This window comes from Epinephelus lanceolatus, chromosome 13 (genome assembly GCF_041903045.1).
Source record: "Epinephelus lanceolatus isolate andai-2023 chromosome 13, ASM4190304v1, whole genome shotgun sequence".
NCBI classification, from domain to species: Eukaryota; Metazoa; Chordata; class Actinopteri; order Perciformes; family Serranidae; genus Epinephelus; species Epinephelus lanceolatus.
The window spans coordinates 32,860,204-32,879,947 of record NC_135746.1 but is presented as its reverse complement, the minus strand read 5'-3'; the positions used below and the strand labels follow the sequence as shown (position 1 = coordinate 32,879,947).

The following is a 19,744-nucleotide window of genomic DNA, read 5'->3' as shown; positions in this document are numbered from 1 at the left end:
AAGGGTTATCTGGCTTAAAGCCCCGAAGGCAAACTTTACAACGGTGTAAAATTCAGCTCAATAAAAACTGTAACAGTTCATAGACATGTCAGTGGTTTTTTTTTTAATCACCCGCTATAAGCTCAAGCATGTTTACATTGCATAAATTAGCCTAGCAGCTAACGGACATTCCTCCATTCATAACAAATAACAAATATGTACAGGGTCCGGCGTAGTACTTCTCAAATCTACTTGCCCCATCTAAATTCTTACTTGCCCTGCCTAAGAGGTTTTTTTTCTGGCTGTGTGGTGCATATATTCGCTCATGACTTATATCTTACGTCAGCAGAGACGCTCAGCCAATGGAGGCAGCAGCACATAAAAAAGCAGCACACTGCAACTGGCCCCTCCGAGGACAGAAACAGGAGAGGAAATACATGATTACAGGCCTGGAATTAAGAAATTTTTAGGGCTAAGCCACTTTGGCCTTTGATAAATACAAATTTATTGGGGCACCAAGGCCAAAACCAATGGCGCAATAACAATATGTGCTAATTACATTGAATGAAGACAAAACAATATGTGTTGAAAAACAGTATTGAGTTTATTAAAACTGGGTGTGCATGACTGGGGATATATCTCGTTTCTTGTTGTTTTGATTCATGTCCCTTATTTTCTAAGTCTTTGAAATCTCTTTATTCTTTTGTTATCTCCTAGTTATTAAGAAATTATTATTAGAAGAAGATTATTTACTGTTCTTTCTCAGCACATTACATACACTGAAACGAAATCTGACCTCTGCATTTGACCCATCCTACTGTATACACTAGGAGCACTGGGCAGCCGCAGTGCAGCGTCCGGGGACCAACTCCAGTTCTTTTGCCAATGCCAGTGGTCAGGGTCACTGACCACCTAACATAACCTACATATCTTTAATTATATAATTATTTATATGTCTCTATGTATATTTTTACATAACTCCCCAATATTTTATTTGCCTTTAAAACAATCCTCTTCCTTCATTTAATTTGACAATGTTTATTGTATTGTATTATATGTATTAATTCTCTACAGGATCTTGTGTGTTCTTTAATGTGTGTTCAGTTTATTAAAAGAAAAAAACATTTTGGTGAACCCTGCAGCAAAACGAACCCTCTTCCTCAGAGAGGATCTTCGCCTCCCAGTTTGTTCCTGGCGACAGAGCAGAGTGAACCGTCTTTCTTCTCAGAGGATCTTTGTCCCATGAGATCAGGCAGCATGCTCTCCGAGATTTGACAGTCACTAGAAGCACATTATGACCCTTTGTAAAAGTTTCTGTGTGGTACCTGTGTTTTACATGAGCTAACATTAGTGGCTAAGGACTGAGAGGCTGTCCGGTATGTGTGTGTGTGTCCAAGTCGGTGCTGCTTGCCCGATCGGGCATGTCTGCACAGGGTCTGCTGGCCCGCCGGCTATTTTTACTTGCCCCGGGCATTCGGGCAACTGTTAATGTCGGACCCTGATGTACTATTTATACTTTTTCTTACTCACCATTGGTTTAAGTCATTGCATCTCCCGACAGAACAGTAGGTTTAAATTTCAGCTTGCATGCAAGTTTTTTCAACATTGTTAAAACAGAGTTGCTAATGTTGCTGTAGTGAGAAGTTAGCAGAATAAGATGCTGGTCCAGGCAGGTAACATTACATGGTGTTTTATCTCCATTTTTCCAGTAGGTGTGAATGTGAGCATGAGTGGTTGTCTTTCTTTATGTGTCAGCCCTAGTCGGATGACCTGTCTTGCCCATAATGTCAGCTGGGGGCAGCTCCAGCCCCCTGCAACCTTGAACAGAATAAGCAGCTACAGAAAATGAATGAATGAATAATCAGCCATGTGGCAGCAAATCAGTGCTTAAAATGAATGAAAAGGTTTAGTTGTTTGGACAAAATATCTGAATGGGGAAGAAATGTGATCTAAGTGACTTTGAGTGTTGGTGGTTTGAGTGTCTCAGATACTACTGACCTTCTGGTATTTTCACCACAACTTTTCTTAAAGTTTACAGAGAACAGTGTGGAAAAATAAACAACCAGTGGGTGAAAACACCTTTTTAATGAGATGGATCAGAGGAGAATGGCCAGACTGGTTCAAGCTGACAGGAAGGCCACAGGAACTCAAATGACCAGACATTACGACAGTGCTCTGCAGAAGACCACCTCTGATCACATAACATGTGGAACTTTGAGGTAGACAAACTGGAAGACCACACAGTACAAGACAGAAGACGATATAGAAAACTTTGCCTGGTCTGAGGAATCTTTATTTCTACTGTGACAAATATGTATTTGATATGTATGTGATAGTGTTGGGGATGTTTTCTTGGCACACGTTAGGCTTCTTGATAAAACATGAGCATGGTGTAAATGCCACAGTGCACCTGAATATTGTTGCTAACCATGTGCCTCCCTTATGGCCACGGATATAGAGAAGAAATTCTGAGGAATATTTTCAGCTCCTTGTTGAATCCATGACATCAAAAATTTAGGCTGTTTAGGGGGCAGTATTACAAAGGTCTATCTATAAATTATTAATATACTGGACATTGTTGTCAGGTATAAAACAAGACTGTCTGCATGCTAGAGAAAAATAAATACATTGTGGGATTTGGTTGAACTGATCCTTTAAAAAAAACTCAGATTTTTTTTTCTCATTAACATTCACACTCATTTTTAAATGTACACTGTGAAGATTTAATGGGTTTTAATGGCCTGAAGCATTGTAAAACTCCCTCAAGACCTCAGAGATGGCTGCAGCGATATTTTTTTTTTTAAACCACGACACACAACAAGCACTTTGCACATAATTGCATTTACAGCAACTCAAGTCCAGGGTTAAAGAAGAAAAAAAGAAAACACAAGTGAACAAATGAGTTAATCAGGTGTTCAATCAGTCATCAATCTAAAAACAAATGGCTACCAATGAGAGCAGCAGCAGCAGTCACTGACACATGACATCACAAACAAGATAATCATGTGGACAATTATTGCCTAAGTGTTAAAATGTGTAGAGTGACAGTTTGTTTGTGTCTGACACATGCGTAAATTATTGTTCTCTGCTTTGTTTACAGAGGATGAGCAGGATGAGAGACAGGCGGCCTCCATCACGGTAGGGGTGACAGATAATCACATCCTCAGTCAGTGACTCTCTGTCTACATGCATATAGATAATGTGAACATGACGCTGAGCCGCTGTTGCTGTGACATTTTTGAACATGCTGAGAGCTGATGGTAGAAAGATGACAGGAAATGAGGGGAAAGAGAGAGGGGAGAGGACACATGCTACAATAACCTCAAGCCCTGTAAGACGGGTAGCCCAGTCAAACATTATTTAATTTATAGAGCCTTTAAAAAGTTTTTACAAGTGACTGACAGTTACTGGGAAAACAGAAATAACATGCACAAAGCCGGAAGATCTCAAGGATCCAAAGTGTCACATTCAGAATAACGTGAATGTGTTTCATGAATACTGAAATTAGTGATCTTATGATACTTTTGTTTCCTTCTCCAGAAGAGTAGTGACTCCGGCACCGACGCAGAGGATCCCCGAGAAAGCAGGTATTATTATTATCTGATAATGTTCTTATTGAATTGTCATTATCTGCTGCTGTTGGACATAGTATGTGTGCTGTAATGACATTTCTGTCCTTGTACCATGAAGTGTGAAATGTATATTGATTTTGTGTTTACTACTACATGACCGTGCTTTATATAGAACGCGGGCTGGTATAAAGTTATTATTGCATGTAAGTTCAGTCTTGTCCTTGTGTTATGTTTCTCACAATGAACTGTGAGACTGTAAGTCCTTGATGTGACTCTTATTAACTTTAAATGAATCCAGTGCATCCTGACAGATATGAGATATGAGAATATACTCTGCAGACAGCTGGACTCACAGTATCCCTGTTCATGTACTTGGTGATTAAAAGTCACTCTAATGTTGCCTCAGGTGCAGAGGTTCAGACTATCGCCCCATCAGCGGCCACAGCGGTTACAGTGAGCACCACCACTGTCCTCCTCAGCCCTGTGAGTGCCTCTCCAAGCCCCGGCCTCGAGCAGACCCAGCCAGCCGAAGAGGTCGAGGAGGTACCAGCAAGCACTTACATTTACATTTTAGGTATTTAGTTGACGCCCTTATCTACAGCAACAAGTCAAAGGAGGCAGGAGCTCAAGGAGGTTTTTGACAGGGCACTGTAGCTCCTGTGAGGGCTGGAAATGTCACACTCAAGTACAAGCACTTCCTCTTCTGAAATTAAACATCAGTAGAGGTTAAATGAATGATGTAAAGTTTATTTTAGTAAAAGTGAATTACAATCCATGGCCTCTCAGCCTAAGATATATATTATTTAAAAATATTTTAGCCCATTAACCACAAATAATTTTTACTTGACATGACTGTTGACCATTTTCCCAGTTGCACTAATCTACTGTCCACACATGAGCAGCTCCACAGGAGCAGTTAAGTGGATTATGTGCCTTGCTCAAAGACACAGTGATGGTATGTGTGGACCAGACAGAGATTTTCGTCCACTTACCTTTTTGTGGATTTTCTCAGCTTATCGTCGTCCCTAAGAAGTGGTTTTCTGCTCAGAAAGCTGCTGTGTTTAGACTGTAACCTTAGCATTTAAGAAGAGCAACACAGACTTTTATTTTGTTTCTTCACTACAGGACATGAAATTGAGTATCTCTAGGTTTTAGACTGTAGGTCTTTTAGTTAGGTTGTTACTGTGGTCTTTGAGAAACTGTGAATGATTTTACAGTTTTAAGACACTTTAACTAGTTGAATTGAGAAAATAACCAGCAGATTAATGGATAATGAAAATAATTGTTAGCTACAACTCCCCTCTTCGCAGTGTTTAATCAGAGCAGCACATTACCATGTTGGGGACAAAGATGCCTTCAGAGGTTTTAAAAATTAGGGAGAATAGAAACAGACACATTCCTGCTCTGCAGGTGAGACATCAGGCTGGAGTTTGTTTGATAATCACAGGATACATTTTACCTAACAGAGCATGCTTTTCTACCACTGTAGATTACTGAGCTAAAGCAGTAAAGTTCATTTTTTTGGCAAATGAACAGAAACCAGTGTCTACCTGGAAGTCAGGAAATGCCAAAAAATGTAACAATAGTAACTTTGGAAAGCAAACTTTGTAATAACCTTTAAAAAAAAGTGGAAGTAAACAAAAAAGTTGTCCAGGTAAAACAATTGTACTTGGCCTTCATACCTCTATCTGAGGGATTGATCATGTGACCTTCCCCACACAGGATGGGGTCTGTGCAGTTTGTTCTCTAGCCTCACCAACAGCTTTCTAACAGTGAGGACAGTTTGCCTGCTGCAGGTAACAAGGATGCCTAGCTGGAGCTGTTTCTGCTCTAAAGTTTAGTCCAGGCTTTTCCTGTGTGTTTGTTCCAGCTGCAGATGGTTGCAGCAGTACATTACATCCTTCCACAGATAATTACTGTTTTCGCCTGACTGTGAATGATTGGGTTTGTACAGGAGGAGTTGATTTTAGTTCGTACAGAGCAGGTAAAAAGCCTCACCTTAGTTTTGACATTGAATTCCTCTAAAGATGTTCCAGATGCAGTTTGGTGAAAACACTGTCATTTTGTCAAACAGGACTGAAATCTCTGACTGTCCTCTGGAATTACCTGAATAATTTCCCTCACTCACTCTATAAGAGCACGTTATTACTCTTTTCACCCCATACATCTCATTCTTGAGCCAAACTGAAAACTGAATATTGAATATGACGCTGAGGAGTCATGATTCACACCCTGACTGACATTTCTATCTATATGTGCTATGAGGTGCACCCAGGAGTCCTTTCAGGACATTTTAGACATCTTAGTGTCCTGATGTTGAGGTGGAAAGAACATTTCCTACTATGGCTATTAACTACTTTTCCTTTGAACAGTTTTACTGTATTTTAATTGTGGGAGACTTTTTCATCTATTATATATGAGAGGGAAACATTGTTGTGCTATTTTTACTGCACTATTTTTATTTGATGACCGGAGTTATTGGTTGTTTTGCTAATACATTTTTAAAACTCCACACAAGCAATGAAATCATCAAATATTACTAACATCTTTTTTTTCTACCTTGAGGATTCCTACGGTCATGAAAAAATCTGTTTTCCATGCCTGGAAATGGTTTAGAAATGTTTTAAACATACATTGTTCTGGCTATTGTTCAAAATATGTTCATACAAATCCCAAACTATTTCTAACATTACATGTAATACATTCCTTGTATTGCTAATTCTAAAATCTAGTGCTGTGCTGAGTGACCGGTTGTAGCCATAGACCTGACTGTCATCGGGTCATTGCCAAGGCCATGCCCCCTTTTGAGGGAAAGAAACATGTTGTTACATAAGGACAGACAAAAGAAAATGCCTAAAAGCTGCAGTTTAGAGGGGTGACTAAGGGTCTCACACTGAGATTTGAGGCACATGAGATTTATGAATATTCACTATCAGTATGGTAAATCACTAAATGATGCCAGCGACAGTCACTACTGATGGATAAATATCTTTTGTTGGAGTCTGCTGCATCTACATGTGTTGGTCTGGGCTGTTGACATATAAAGGTAGCTGGCCACAGGAATGTCGAATTAATGAATAAAGTTTGCAAGCATGACAGTTTGCTTATCCCTAAACGCCTGGAAAGTATGTGTTTAATGTATGACTGTATTTCTATATAGGTCCAACCAATTTTAACCTACTGATATATCTGGGAAATTGGGTAAAATATTGTGGAAAAGTTATAGAAAGTTTTGAAAGTTCATTAGTAAAAATGCGTGGGAACCCTGTAGCTTTCTTTTCTTCCTTTTTTCCCATTTTTTCCCTTAGTCCTTTTTTCTGGTTCTTTCTGACTGTCCTTTCCTCTTTCTTTCTTTAACAAACTCAGGTATCCTTGTCAACTCCATTGGCTTCCAGTGGAATTTCAAAAACAGGCTGTTTTTGTTTCAGAAAGAGACATGATTGCCAAGTAAATGACAGATCATGCTGTGATTTGTGTTTACGCTGCATTTAATCCACAAATGTCTGCAAGTAGAGTTTTGCTTTCTTTTTGTTTGATTAGAAACCATTAACCACCAAAAAAAAGAAGCAAAACTAAACATTTTCTTTTGTCTGCTTTTAAATTTGATTTTGGTGCTGATCTGCTTTCACTTAATATATTAATATATTTTTATATTAACAATTTATCAAATGACAGTGTGAAAATAATATAACAACGTGAAAGAGGTTGTTCATATTGATGCACCTATGGAACATTTTCACCTGAGTTGGCAGCTCCACTCAAGAACTTTGAAAGTGACATCAGTAAACATACACACAGTAAACATACAGTGCCTTTACCAACTTGGCCTCTCTTTGATTGCCTTTTACCAAAAAGACAAGGCTAAATCTGATTTGCCATGTTCTAAAGTCAACACAGCGCATTTCCATAAGTGAAATTTGTTTTTCACAGACCAGATCACTTTCTTCTTTCCAGTGTTTCCTCGACATTGACTTGTGTTTATTTTCCTGAAGGACTCAGAGCTTCCTAACGTGGTCCCTGAGAGTCCAGTGCAGCAGATTGTGGAGTTCACTATTGACCTGGTGGATCCGGGTTACAGAGAGCTGCTGGACGATCCAGACTCCCCTCAATACATCGACCTGGCTCACCACCTGCAGGACCAGGTAGGACTGTTGTATTCTTTCTCTTATTCCATGGTCTGGACATGTTTACATCTAATCTAGCCTCATCTGTCTTTTATCAAGGCTTTACGTACGAACTCTAATAACAGTATTTTGGAAATGTTTGAGGTCCATACAAGGTGATTGGAAGAAAAGTAACCACCTGTTCAAGTCAAAATTTGAAGCAGATTCGATCGTTAAAAACATTGAGATAGACCACAGGTGGTGGTGACACAGCTGCAGAAAGAAATAAAATCTTAGAAAACATTCCAAACAACAGTTTAATTAGTAGTGGCATTTAAAAGTGACAGATTAATTCAAGTTTGTCATGTATTGTACAATTTTGTGTTTGTACAAAACAATAAAAAAAAGTACGTAAGTTGTAAAATATGCATCTACTTTTAAAGTTTATATATAGCACATACTGTAAAGAGGTAGTATAGAAGAGATGATATGAAACATAACTGCCAGGTTATCATACAGTAACTTGTACAGGTCAAAACAGCAGTATTAACAGTATTTTCCTCCCTCTTCTGTGTAATGTTAGGAGCATTGTCTTCTGTCAGCTCCCTTCATTCCACCATGTCAGTCACCACCTGTGCCTCAGTCCACATGAGTCTCTTCACTCTGTCCTGATAGTAAAGAAGCTTACACCAGCAGGCCATAAGGTCAGGGCCAGAGAAAGGGACGAGATTACCCACAATCCACTCTTTCTGCCAGTGTTTCTTTTTTTTCATGCTCCTAAAACAGAAGAGTCATGTTGAGAAGTGAAGTCCTTCGATGTTTTTTCCTCACTGAAAGACTATTAAGAAAAGCATTGTGATCATTTAGAGTTGCACGCGATTCACAGCAGGATGTTACCTGACGGAGCCTGTAAAGACGATTATGTCATAAGAGTGTCCAGGTGCTTAACTGTCCCAAAGATAGATATCAATGAGGGTTTCCCATTCATACAGTCCCTTTTTTCCCCCTACAACATATTGGCACCCTGCCAAGTTATTAACAAGCTCCTGTTTGACAGCTCAGAGTTAATTACATTGGCTTCTGCAGAGGTAGGGCGATGGTGATGAGAAGCATCTTGACTGATAGTTTAGGTATTAATAAAAAGTACTTTTTCTTATTACAGATGCAGCATGTTTTTGACAAACTTCCAGGATTTAAAGCCATCCATGTGCTGGGAATCAGGTAAGTCCTGAGCATGAAACATACATCGGAGCATTAGACGGTCTGAGTGAGCTGATGAGAACAGGGATGCATGGTTTAATGCGTAATCAAATCTTCACCGTGGCCACCGTGGCGGCGAGACATTCCACTGAGCCTCAATAATTTCATTAGGTTTTAAATGAGCAGATCGTTTGGCGCGGACAGCCCTTTGAATAGATGAGAGGCTGGTTGTCATTGGGATTATGTCAAATGCTGCTGCAGGCGAATGTTGCGAGCCATGACTAACTGACAGTAGCAGAACGCATGGCAGAAAATTTTGTTTATATTCACAACAATGTAACCACCAACGATGAAGAAGAAAAAAATGGGAATTTAACAGTTTTTTTGTAATGTAAAAGAAATGTATTGCTGCATTTTGCTGCAGAAAATAAATTGTGACAGATGTATAAAAATTCACATTATTCCCAAACTCCACTGCCACAAGTCATTTGCAGAGGAAACACTGCAGCGTTGTCATATTTTACTGGTGTTAGTTGCTCCTGACACAAACAGTTCAACACGTTCCTCATAGATATAGTTTTCTAAATGATGAATACAGAAGCATTGGGTGAAGATGGGGGAAGTTAAAAGTTTGTGTCAGACAAACTTTTTTTTATTTCTGGTATCTCAGAACAATTAATCTGATTTTCAAAAGAGTTCTTGAATCTTAAATGGTGAAAATGTAAAGGCCGTGATTATTTAATCACTCTAATGGTAAGTATTGAGTCTAGACAATAGCAATTACTTAAAGTGACCAATTTCTGTTTTTATATTTTTGTCTGTGCCTCTCTCACTGGGTTTAGTAGGTTTGGCCTTTTCAGGCTTTTTAGAATAAGAATTAAGAAGATAATAGTCAGAATCTGATAGTGGTTGTTGGTTTTGCTTATGTCGTCAGGAAAGTTGATCTGATGTATCCAGAAGCCAGTTTTTCTTTTTATTTAGGTAACTATTGGTTGAACTGGCCTGGCTCCAAACATCTGAATCGCTACCTACATCAAATAGATCTGGTTCGGTGCTTACTGACATCTACACCAGTCAGCCAAAACATTCAAACCACTGGCGCAGTGAACAACATTGGTCATCTTGTTACAATGCAATGTTCTGTTGGGAAACCTTGGGCTCTGATATTCACGTGGAGTCCACCTGACACACTCCACCCATCTAAACACCAGTGCAGACCAGGTACCCCCCCTCATGACAATGGCACTCCTCAGTAACAGTGGCCCCCCAACAGGACAATACGCCACGCCACGCCACGCCACAAAAACTGCTCAGGAATTGTCTGAGGAACGAGGCAAAGAGCTCAAGGCATCGAGCTGGCATCCAAACTCCCCAGATCCCCATCTGATCAAACATCTTGGGGACATGCTGGTACCCCACCTCACACCCCAAAGGACACCCTCCAGACGTCTCGTGTCCATGCCTTAACAGGTGAGAGCCAAGTCCGGTCCAAGGAGCACCCACAGTGGATCGGGGGTACCTGTGGGGTAACAGCACGTCCCTCAAATGTTCGATCAGATTGGGATCTAGGGTATTTGAAGGCCAAGTTAATGCCTTGAGCTCTTTGTCCCATACATTGGGTCATTCTCGAGCAGATTTTGTAGAGTGGCATGGTGTGCCGGCCCTTGGGGGGGGCGGGGGGGAGGCGGCACAACCTTCTACCAGTGCTGTTGCCATAAGGGGGTTTACTTGGTCTGCAACAGTGTTTGGGTGGGTGAAGCACATCAAGTAGCATCCAGGCTGACAGGCCCAGAGGTTTCCCAGCAGAACATTTCACTGTAACAAGATGATCAATGTTATTCACTTCACCCACCAGTGGTTTTAATGTTTTGGCTGATCAGTGTATTTCTTTTCTTTCTTTCTTTCTTTTTTTTTTTTTTTTTTAAGATATTTTTTGGGGCATTTTTTTTTTTTTTTAAGCCCTTAATCGAAAGGACAGACAAGTGTGAAAGGGGGAGAGAGAGAGGGAGTGACATGCAGCAAAGGGCCACAGGCTGGAGTTGAACCTGGGCCGCTGCGGCAACAGCCTTGTACAGGGGGCACCTGCTCTACCACTAAGCCACCGACGCCCCTGATCAGTGTATTTCTCCAGTTGGAAAAACAATCACTGTGCCAGAGCTGGAAAAATAGCCAAAGGAAATCATGTTAACGGTTCCTAACAGCTGCTACTACAGCTTACGAGTCAACTCAAAATGACGTGGCTGGGACTGATGTCAGTTACTAGAATAGAATAGAACAGAATAGAAACTTTATTGTCAGGAACCAAAAGGCAACAGAAATTTGTCTACTACTGAATAGTCATGGCAAACCAAAACAAAATGATAAAATGGCAATTTAATCTGATTATTAGACTGATATTATTCAGTATGTTGAACAGCCTTCTGTGATAAAGTACTTCATTAAGCCTGAAGGGAAACCTCAGTGTGATAGCAGCTTAGTCACATAAATCACACAAACAGATGAGACAAGAAAAAATGCACTTACAAAGGCAAATCATATACAATAACTAAATTTGAAATATATATATATATATATATATATATGAAATATACTATAATTCTAACATGTCTTAGTTGTTTTGTAAAGAGAATTGGCACAAGGAGACACAAGAAAGTACAAAAACACACAGGCAGCACATCAGTCAGTGACAACACTGGTACACAGCGATGTTGGACTCAAGTGCACGACTCAGGAGACAGTTCAGTTGGAGAATCAAAAGTCTTTACTTGACAAAAAGGGTTCGATACACAGGCAGGCAGTCAGACAAGCAAACAATCCAAAAAAGGGCAAGGCAAAAGACAAGGTCAAAAAAACACAAACGAGGATCTAAAAGACCAGGACCACTAACACTGAGAAAATGCTGCAACGTCTGACACAAGGTACAAAGACGAACTGGCACAGGGAGCAGGGTGCACACAAATTAAATCCACAGAGGGGGGCAGGGATAATTGGACATGGGTGAAACAAATCAGGGCGGGGCAGGTAATCGCAGAAGCGGGAAACACACAAGGGCAGGAAGTGGGGATGTGAAATGAGAGGAGAGGTGAGTAACAAAATAAAACAGGAAGTTAATCCAAATGATGAAAACAATGAAAAACATGACCTAGTAGGTAGCTTGACAAGACATGACAGGCAGATGTTATATTTTGACATTTCAATGTGGAGTAAGTGGTTTTGGGTAAGTTTCTACCAATGAAATTTGGATTTTAAAGATTATATGTCATGAATGTTTTCTACCAGATTTGTCGGATATAAATTACGTCACTTTAATCTCATGGATTGAATCAAACATCAGATCCACAGAGTCCTGATGAAGCATTAACAGAGCTTTTGATTGTTAAACTCATTGATTTATCGCTATAGATGGTTCAGCTTTGATTGTTGCATCTTTTGTCAAAGATATTACATGCTGTAAAGAAATACGGCAGACTAGAAGTTTTCAAATGCTTTAGTCATGTATAGAATCTGAGCGACACACTGGCACATTTTCATTCCTTCCATTTTATCTTCCTTTTCCTGTTTTTTTTCTTCCTGTTACGGTTTTATTTCCAGCTATTAAACCTTCTTTTCTTCTGCCCAATGCAAGCGAGATGCAGGACACTGACGGGTAAATGAAACATTCCCTGTTGTATCCACCTCCCCTTGTGTGTTTGTGCAGGTTCTTGCCAATATGCAGCTCAGCATTTATTTGGATCCAAGACAGACACCGAAACATGGATTATTTTACCCAAGACTGTTTAACACAGAGAAGAAATGTCAGAGTGGCCTGTGAGGACCAAATGACTGCTGAGACAAGAGGATATTTGGCCTGTGAATCTCTTTCTCATTAAAGGTTAACACAAGCTGTATGGTGCAGATTTTTTCCCCCCAAAGTTTTTTTCTAAATCACTCAGCCTTCCCTCTCATTATCAGAGAAGGCAGGTGAGCAGTGAAACAGGGAGACTTGTGGATACAGTAATTGTCAAGCTGCTCCCCCCGTTAATTTGCCTTCCCCTGTGGTGTCTGGCGCTGTCACGGCCAATAACACGGAGGCGAGGCCTCAGCGGGAGCTCGTCCTCTAATCTTATGAAGGATTCACAACTCCTCCTGCTTTAGTCTGCCAGACTCCAGCTCTCACAAAACAAAGAAACACATTTAGTGTCAACTTCTGTCATTATTTACTCTATTCATTTCAATTTAAAAAGAAGAAGAAAGAAATGAAGAATATGTTTCTGCTGACAACACATTTTGATCCAGAAAATATTTGTACATTTAGCCAAAACAGTTGTTTCTATTTTTGTCCAGTGAGTTTTTTACCACAGTGCAAAAATTTCAAAACTGTGATTCAGTCAGTTGTAAGTCGGGTTTAAATGTGTACCAAAGTTAAAAACAACACTTAGCTGCACTAATCACTATTTTTATATTTTAGATCAAATGGCTTTGAGTACTGTAAAAAGGGAAGCTTGTACTAACAAAGCTAGAGAAAATGATGACCCTGACTCTGCAGTTCCCCCCAGCGTTTTAGCATCTTTTAGCTCATTGTTTTGATTTTAAGGCCATAAATGGACTGTTTCAGTAAGTCTTAAGTCTAATGTTCACTCTTCTTTTAGCTCTGGTTTGATCTTCTTTGACTCATAAGAAAAATATCTGTCCCTTTAGCTACTAAATGTTCCACTGTCTTTTTTAACTGTGTCTGTTGCCTGTTTGGGGCTCAGCATGGAGTATACAGTGGCTTTGTCAGAGCTTGTTAAATGAAAACAGGAAATCTGCCATAACTTTAACAACCATATATACAAGAAAACGAATAGGTAAAAGAAGTCTTAAAAGCTCATTAGAATTGCAGTTTGTCCACACTACAAGTAGTCATTGTTAATAAGCAAAATATTAATAAGTGGGACTCTAATGTCACCTGGGAAAAGGAGGTTTTGAAATCAGACAATAAGGAAGAGGAAACAAGCCAAAAGAGTACAGCTCTGCATATGCCAGATAAATGAAAATAGATCTTTGAAACCAAGGTGTACACATAAAAAGACAAAAAGGAAAGAATAAAGCTGTTTTGCTTGTATTCAGGAAGGTTGATCTCCCCAGAAGAAGTGTTCAAGGCACATTTCCCTGCATGAAAAGTTAAAAAGCCTTTAATGTGTGGGCTGCACCCACGTGCCTCCACCGCCTGCCTTCATCAGAGCAGAAGTAAGAACAAAGCTTGACTTAGATGCTTAGAATAGATGCTGGGTGACATCATGACTTGGCAACAGGTGGAGTATATTCAACAGCAGGAAGTGGGTTTAAACACATACTACCTGTGACTCCACTCAGCACACAGTAGCAAGCATCCAAAACATCAGGGAGCATACCTTGAAGAAAGCCTAAAATGGATCAGAAATTCAGGACACCAGCCATCTATAGAGTGGAGACAACATGTGTGTTCATAGACTCTAAACACCATCAGGTCCACTCCAGACAAAGCGCTGTCTGAGTCTGGAATAAAGTGATGCAGTGGATTTTGTGAGATGCAGAGCCACCACTGCAACCTAATGAAGAAGTGCTTTTGTTTGGCAGTCATCAGTTCTCACAAAAGCATGGAAATTCCTACCATCCCATTCCAATCAGAGTCACATCTCAGCAAATCAGCTTATTCTCTCTTGATGACGATAGCTGTGCAGAATATTGATGAAGCTTTGATGCAGTCTCCTTTAAAAAAAAAAAAAAAAAAAAAAGTTTAAGTTATTCATGGCCAGCATTCTGAGTGTGCCTCTCTTTACTGCAGCACCACATGACTTTTGATTACCTTTGTTGATTACCTGCTGTGTGTTAAACTGAGGTCTTCTCTCCGCAGCTCCTGCTGAGAATCAGAATCCCTTTAATCCAAAGTTATTATTAACATTTGCAGAACTTGTGACACAGACAAAAGCACCATAACAGTAGGGCTGTATCTGGAGAGGGCTGATATAGATTAGTTGATCAATACAGTTTCTGTGAAGAATCGGAGCTCTGAATCACAGAGATATTATCTCCTTTTCAGGCCCGGAGGAATCTCAGTGCACTACTCTCTTGTCTTTGAGATTAATTCACCCAAAATCACCTCTGAGAATTCAGAAACGGAGACTGGCACCTCGGAGTCTTCAGTCAACTCTGGCCTCAGGGAAATGATGACCAAGGCTTTGCGTGAAGAGGCCTCACTGCCAATCGATCTGGACTCTCTTAACTTTGAACCAGGTACAGTGTTAGCATCTCTGAACTGATTTTTTTTTTTAATGCTTCACTTCTACTAAATGCAAAATGCAGTAAATGTAATCGGTTTGCAGCATATTACAGCTATCTGGAATATCCCAACTATCCACTACAGCAAACTGCCGGGAAAATGTGAATTATTTATGGTATTTAATCCAACTCATGTATCTCAAGTGTTAAAATGCATTGTGCTACTTTCTTTTTGACAGAAGCAATCCTCCTACCAGCACTGACCGCAACCTCCACAGTAGAAGTAGTGAATGAGGTGAGAGGTTTTATACATACTACTGGAACTAGACTCGGGAAAGGAGAATATTAAGATATACAGAAGTTTGATTATTTTTGCGGTGGTTGTGGTTATAGAGAATTAAATAACTGAGAAAAGAGTATGTGAGGAGTCTGTAGTGTCTTGTGTATAACATTAATTACTAGCATACTAACACTAACAGGGAAAAAGGAAAAACGAGATAAATTAATGCTATAAGCAGCGGAGAGTTGCAGATTTGGTGTTGATTCTCAGTGGGATTTGCACTACAAAAAGGCTCTTACAATTGACAGATTAGATTAAAATATATCCCTAAACATTTGTTGTTAAGTGTTATTTTACATGTCCTGTAATTTACTCATAATTTCCCAGGAAGTTTTGAGTATATAACAAATTAATTTGGTTCTAATTGTTGGGAAAGTAGGGACAGTGTTCTGAGAATTGAGTTGAGTTTATAAGCAGATGTTGACTGACATAATTTTTCCAGTCATTAACAATTTAAAAGTTCTTTAAAGCAAAATTCAAACATGTATTGAATCTCAAGAAAATGTTAATTTATTAGTGGAAACTTTATTCTCTATATTTGATATATTGTGCCATATGCTTGCCTGTAGACAGATTTTACGTTTTTGAATATTCAGCTGACCTATTGTGCACTGACTAAAAGAATTCTGGTTATGCAAGCAATTAATTAGACCTAATTAGAATACACTGTCTACCCTTTTCCCTTTAATTAGTACCAGATTGCTTGGAATTTATAGTTAGAAATTGGTTCCTTTTTAAGAAATTAGATGGAAACTAACGGACCCGAAAATTAAAGTATTATTGATACCAACCCTGAATAACATGAGCTCTTGGAATTAAATATTTATAAGTTAAGGTTGTAAAATACTTAACATTAAATGCAATTTCACTGACAAATGACAACTATTGCAACCTCTTAAATTGCATTAATAATGTCATACATCCATCTTTCTACAGTCCAGTGAGCCCGATTCACATAACGAGTTAGAAGTTTTCACTGATGAGCCAGAAGTTGATAAACCTCGGCTAGTGGCTCCCCTCACACCCATGGAGAAGGAAAATGCCCTTGTGACCCTGCTAGATCCCACAGCTGTCCCAGATGATGAGATGACGGCAGTGACTGGTGGGATGGCGGAGAGCAGCAATCATTCCCTGGACTCAGGGGATATTACTGATGAGTCAGAGGCAATTTATGTGAGTGAGCCCGAGCCGTCAAATGAGGAAGAGGAGGTAGAAGAATTGCCGATCATTACACACGAGATTGAAACCATTCATCACGATGAAACTGGTGAACTTGTGAGAGACTACATCCCAACCCCTTCTGTGATGCTCGAGCTGGATACAGATGCTCCATATATCAGTCTGTCTCCCAACCTAATATCAGAAGAAGACCTGACTCCCATCGATGAGGAAAGTGAGAATCCTAGTTTAGATGTTGTTAGTACCACCACACAGATATTACTAACTGCAATTCCTGTCGGAGAGGAAGTATCTGATGTGGGACTCCCAATAACAACTCTTTCAGGTATCACAGACCAGCCGCCCACTGAGCCAATAGTAAACCTTCAAGAAGATGAAGAAATTAATGCTCTCCCAGATGAGGAAGTGGCTGAATTGGGTGTCCCCAAACCTTATGACCCTGATGAGGTCTTGGAAACAGTGGCTCAGGATGTTGAGTTGGAAACTGAGGTTGATTTGCAAGAACCAGAGAGAGAATTAGTGGTGGAACATGATGAAGAAGAGTTTGAGGCTCTGCAGCCAACACCTGCTCAAACTGAAATTTATGAAGCAGAGGAAGGGGAATTAGAGGTTTTGGAGCCAGAGGAAGAAGTAATTAAAGAGGAAGATTTGGCTGAAGTTTCAGAGCCAGAGGAAGAGTTAGCTGGAGTCTCAGAGCCAGAGGAAGATGTAGCTGAAGAGGAAGATGTAGCTGAAGTTTCAGAGCCAGAGGAAGACGTAGATGAAGAGGAAGATGTAGCTGAAGATTTAGAGCCAGGGGAGGAGGTTGCTGAAGTTTCAGAGCCAAAAGAAGACATAGCTGAAGAGGAAGAAGTAACTGAAGAGGAAGATGTGGCTGAAGTTTCAGAGCCAGAGGAAAAGGTAGCTGAAGAAGAAGATGTAGCTGAAGTTTCAGAGCCAGAGGAAAAGGTAGCTGAAGAAGAAGATGTAGCTGAAGTTTCAGAGCCAGAGGAAGAGGTAGCTGAAGAAGAAGATTTAGCTGAAGTTTCAGAGTCAGAGGAAGAAGTAGCTGAAGAGGAAGATGTAGCTGAAGTTTCAGAGCCAGAGGAAGAGGTAGCTGAAGAGGAAGATGCAGCTGAAGTTTCAGAGCCAGAGGAAGAGGTAGCTGAAGAAAAAGATGTAGCTGAAGTTTCAGAGCCAGAGGAAGAAGTAGCTGAAGAGGAAGATGTAGCTGAAGTTTCAGAGCCAGAGGAAGAAGTAGCTGAAGAGGAAGATGTAGCTGAAGTTTCAGAGTCAGAGAAGGAGGTAGCTGAAGTTTCAGAGCCAGTGGAAGAGGTAGCTGAAGAACAAGATGTAGCTGAAGTTTCAGAGCCAGAGGAAGAGGTAGCTGAAGAAGAAGATGTAGCTGAAGTTTCAGAGCCAGAAACAGTTGCTGAGGAGGAGTATGTTACCAAAGTTTCAGAGCCAGAAGAAGTAGCTGAACAGGAAGACATAGCTGAAGTTTCAGGGCCAGAGGAGGAGTCTGTGGTGGAAGATCAAAATGAGGTAGCAGCTTCAGAACCAGAAGAAATAGAGGAGACAGAGCTCCCTGAAATTTCAGAACCAGTTGAGGTTTCAGAGCCAGAAAAATATGAACCAGAGGCAGAAGCAGACAGTGGTGCATTTCAGATTTTGAATGAAGGAGTGGAAGTTTTGCAACCAAATGAGGACATAGTTGAGGTTACAGGAGAGGTAAATGGGGAACCAGAAGAAGGTATAAGTGAGGTGCCATATCCACTTCCAGAACCTGCAAAAGATGATGAGGTTTCAAAACAAGCTACAGAAGTAGAAGACGATTCAAAACTTGCTGGGGATGTAGATGAGGTTTATGAACAAGAAGATGAGGTGGTTGAACCCACAGGACCAGAAGAAATAGTATTTGAAGTTTCCAAGGAAACAGTACCTGAAGTGTCTGAATTGGAAGTAGAGTTAGTTAAGGAGGAATCAGCTGATGTTTTGAAACCTGTAGAAGGAGAAGAAGAGGTCGCTGAGGTTTTAGAACCAGAGGATGAGGCTGTAGAATCGGAAGAGGACGTGGTGGAGATTTTTGAAGAAGAAGTTAACCAAACTCCAGCGCCAGGTGAAGGTGTGTTTGACGCATCAGCACCAGCATCTGAAACAGAATTAGCACCAAAACAGGAGGGGCATGAAACTGAAGTGGCAGAACCAGGAGATGAGGTAGTTGAGGCTGCAGACTCAAAGGAGCCTGTAAAGGATTCAACTGAAGAAGTGGTAGAGGTTGTAGAGATAGCTGCAGAGCCAGCAGAAGAGTCAGAAGAAGTAGCAGATGTAACACAACCAGAGGAGGATGTAATTGTAAATGTAAAACCGGAGGAAGTGGTTCCACTACCAGAGAAAGAGCCCGTGGACATTGCTGAACCACAACCTCCACCAGAGGCTGGAGAAGAGACAGCTGATGTCTTTGAGCAAGAACAAGAGGAGGTAGTAGAGAATCCAGCATCAGAACCAGGAGAGGGCATAGATCATGTTACACCAGGTACAGAAGAGTTACCTGGGCTTTCAGAGCCAGAATCAAAAGAGGAAGTAGTAGTTGATGTCCCAGAACCAGAAGAGGAAGGAGTTGATGTCCCAGAACCAAATCCAGAAGAGGGGATAGTTGAGGAACTAGAACCAGAAGAAGATGTTACTGAACCGCCAGCCGAATCAGTTAAAATCTTTTATCCCTTGGACGGCAGGGAAAATCTTCACTTCAGAGAGGATACTTCTCAGGTTGTTGAAGATAACGAGTTTCTTCCACCAGTCATACCGGACTATCACCGGCCACATGAGGAAGATAACTTAGCCATCATACCAGCAGACATCCAACCTTCTGATGAAGATGTAGGTGAACCTGAGCATGAATATCCCATTATCGAGGATGTTGAAAGCGTAGACACACGAGTGGACAGTGACACTGGGACCGCCCCATCTACAGAAATGTCAAATGGTGATCCACAGTTTGAAACTGCTTTTGATACTGCAGGTGAGGAATATGAATTATTGTGCGATTAAAGGCAGTAGATTATGTTAATGTAGTTGTGCACTGACATTTAAGCAGATAATTAGAGATCCTTTGACATATTAATATTGTATTTTCAGGGCTGCATGCCTGCTGATTTTTCTTGTTCTTTATT

The 19,744-nt window shown here is 40.4% G+C and overlaps 1 protein-coding gene across 1 annotated transcript in view; it reads left to right on the top strand.

Moving 5' to 3' along the window:
- LOC117270785 (uncharacterized) overlaps positions 1-19,744 on the top strand; it is a 54,763-nt gene that overhangs the window by 8,269 nt on the left and 26,750 nt on the right. Inside the window, exons 4-12 of the mRNA XM_033648646.2 lie at positions 3,080-3,117; positions 3,520-3,566; positions 3,958-4,094; positions 7,544-7,693; positions 8,817-8,875; positions 12,480-12,500; positions 14,895-15,088; positions 15,313-15,368; positions 16,350-19,593. Of these exons, the coding sequence (XP_033504537.2) occupies positions 3,080-3,117; positions 3,520-3,566; positions 3,958-4,094; positions 7,544-7,693; positions 8,817-8,875; positions 12,480-12,500; positions 14,895-15,088; positions 15,313-15,368; positions 16,350-19,593 (3,946 nt within the window). The remainder of the gene's footprint in view (positions 1-3,079; positions 3,118-3,519; positions 3,567-3,957; positions 4,095-7,543; positions 7,694-8,816; positions 8,876-12,479; positions 12,501-14,894; positions 15,089-15,312; positions 15,369-16,349; positions 19,594-19,744) is intronic.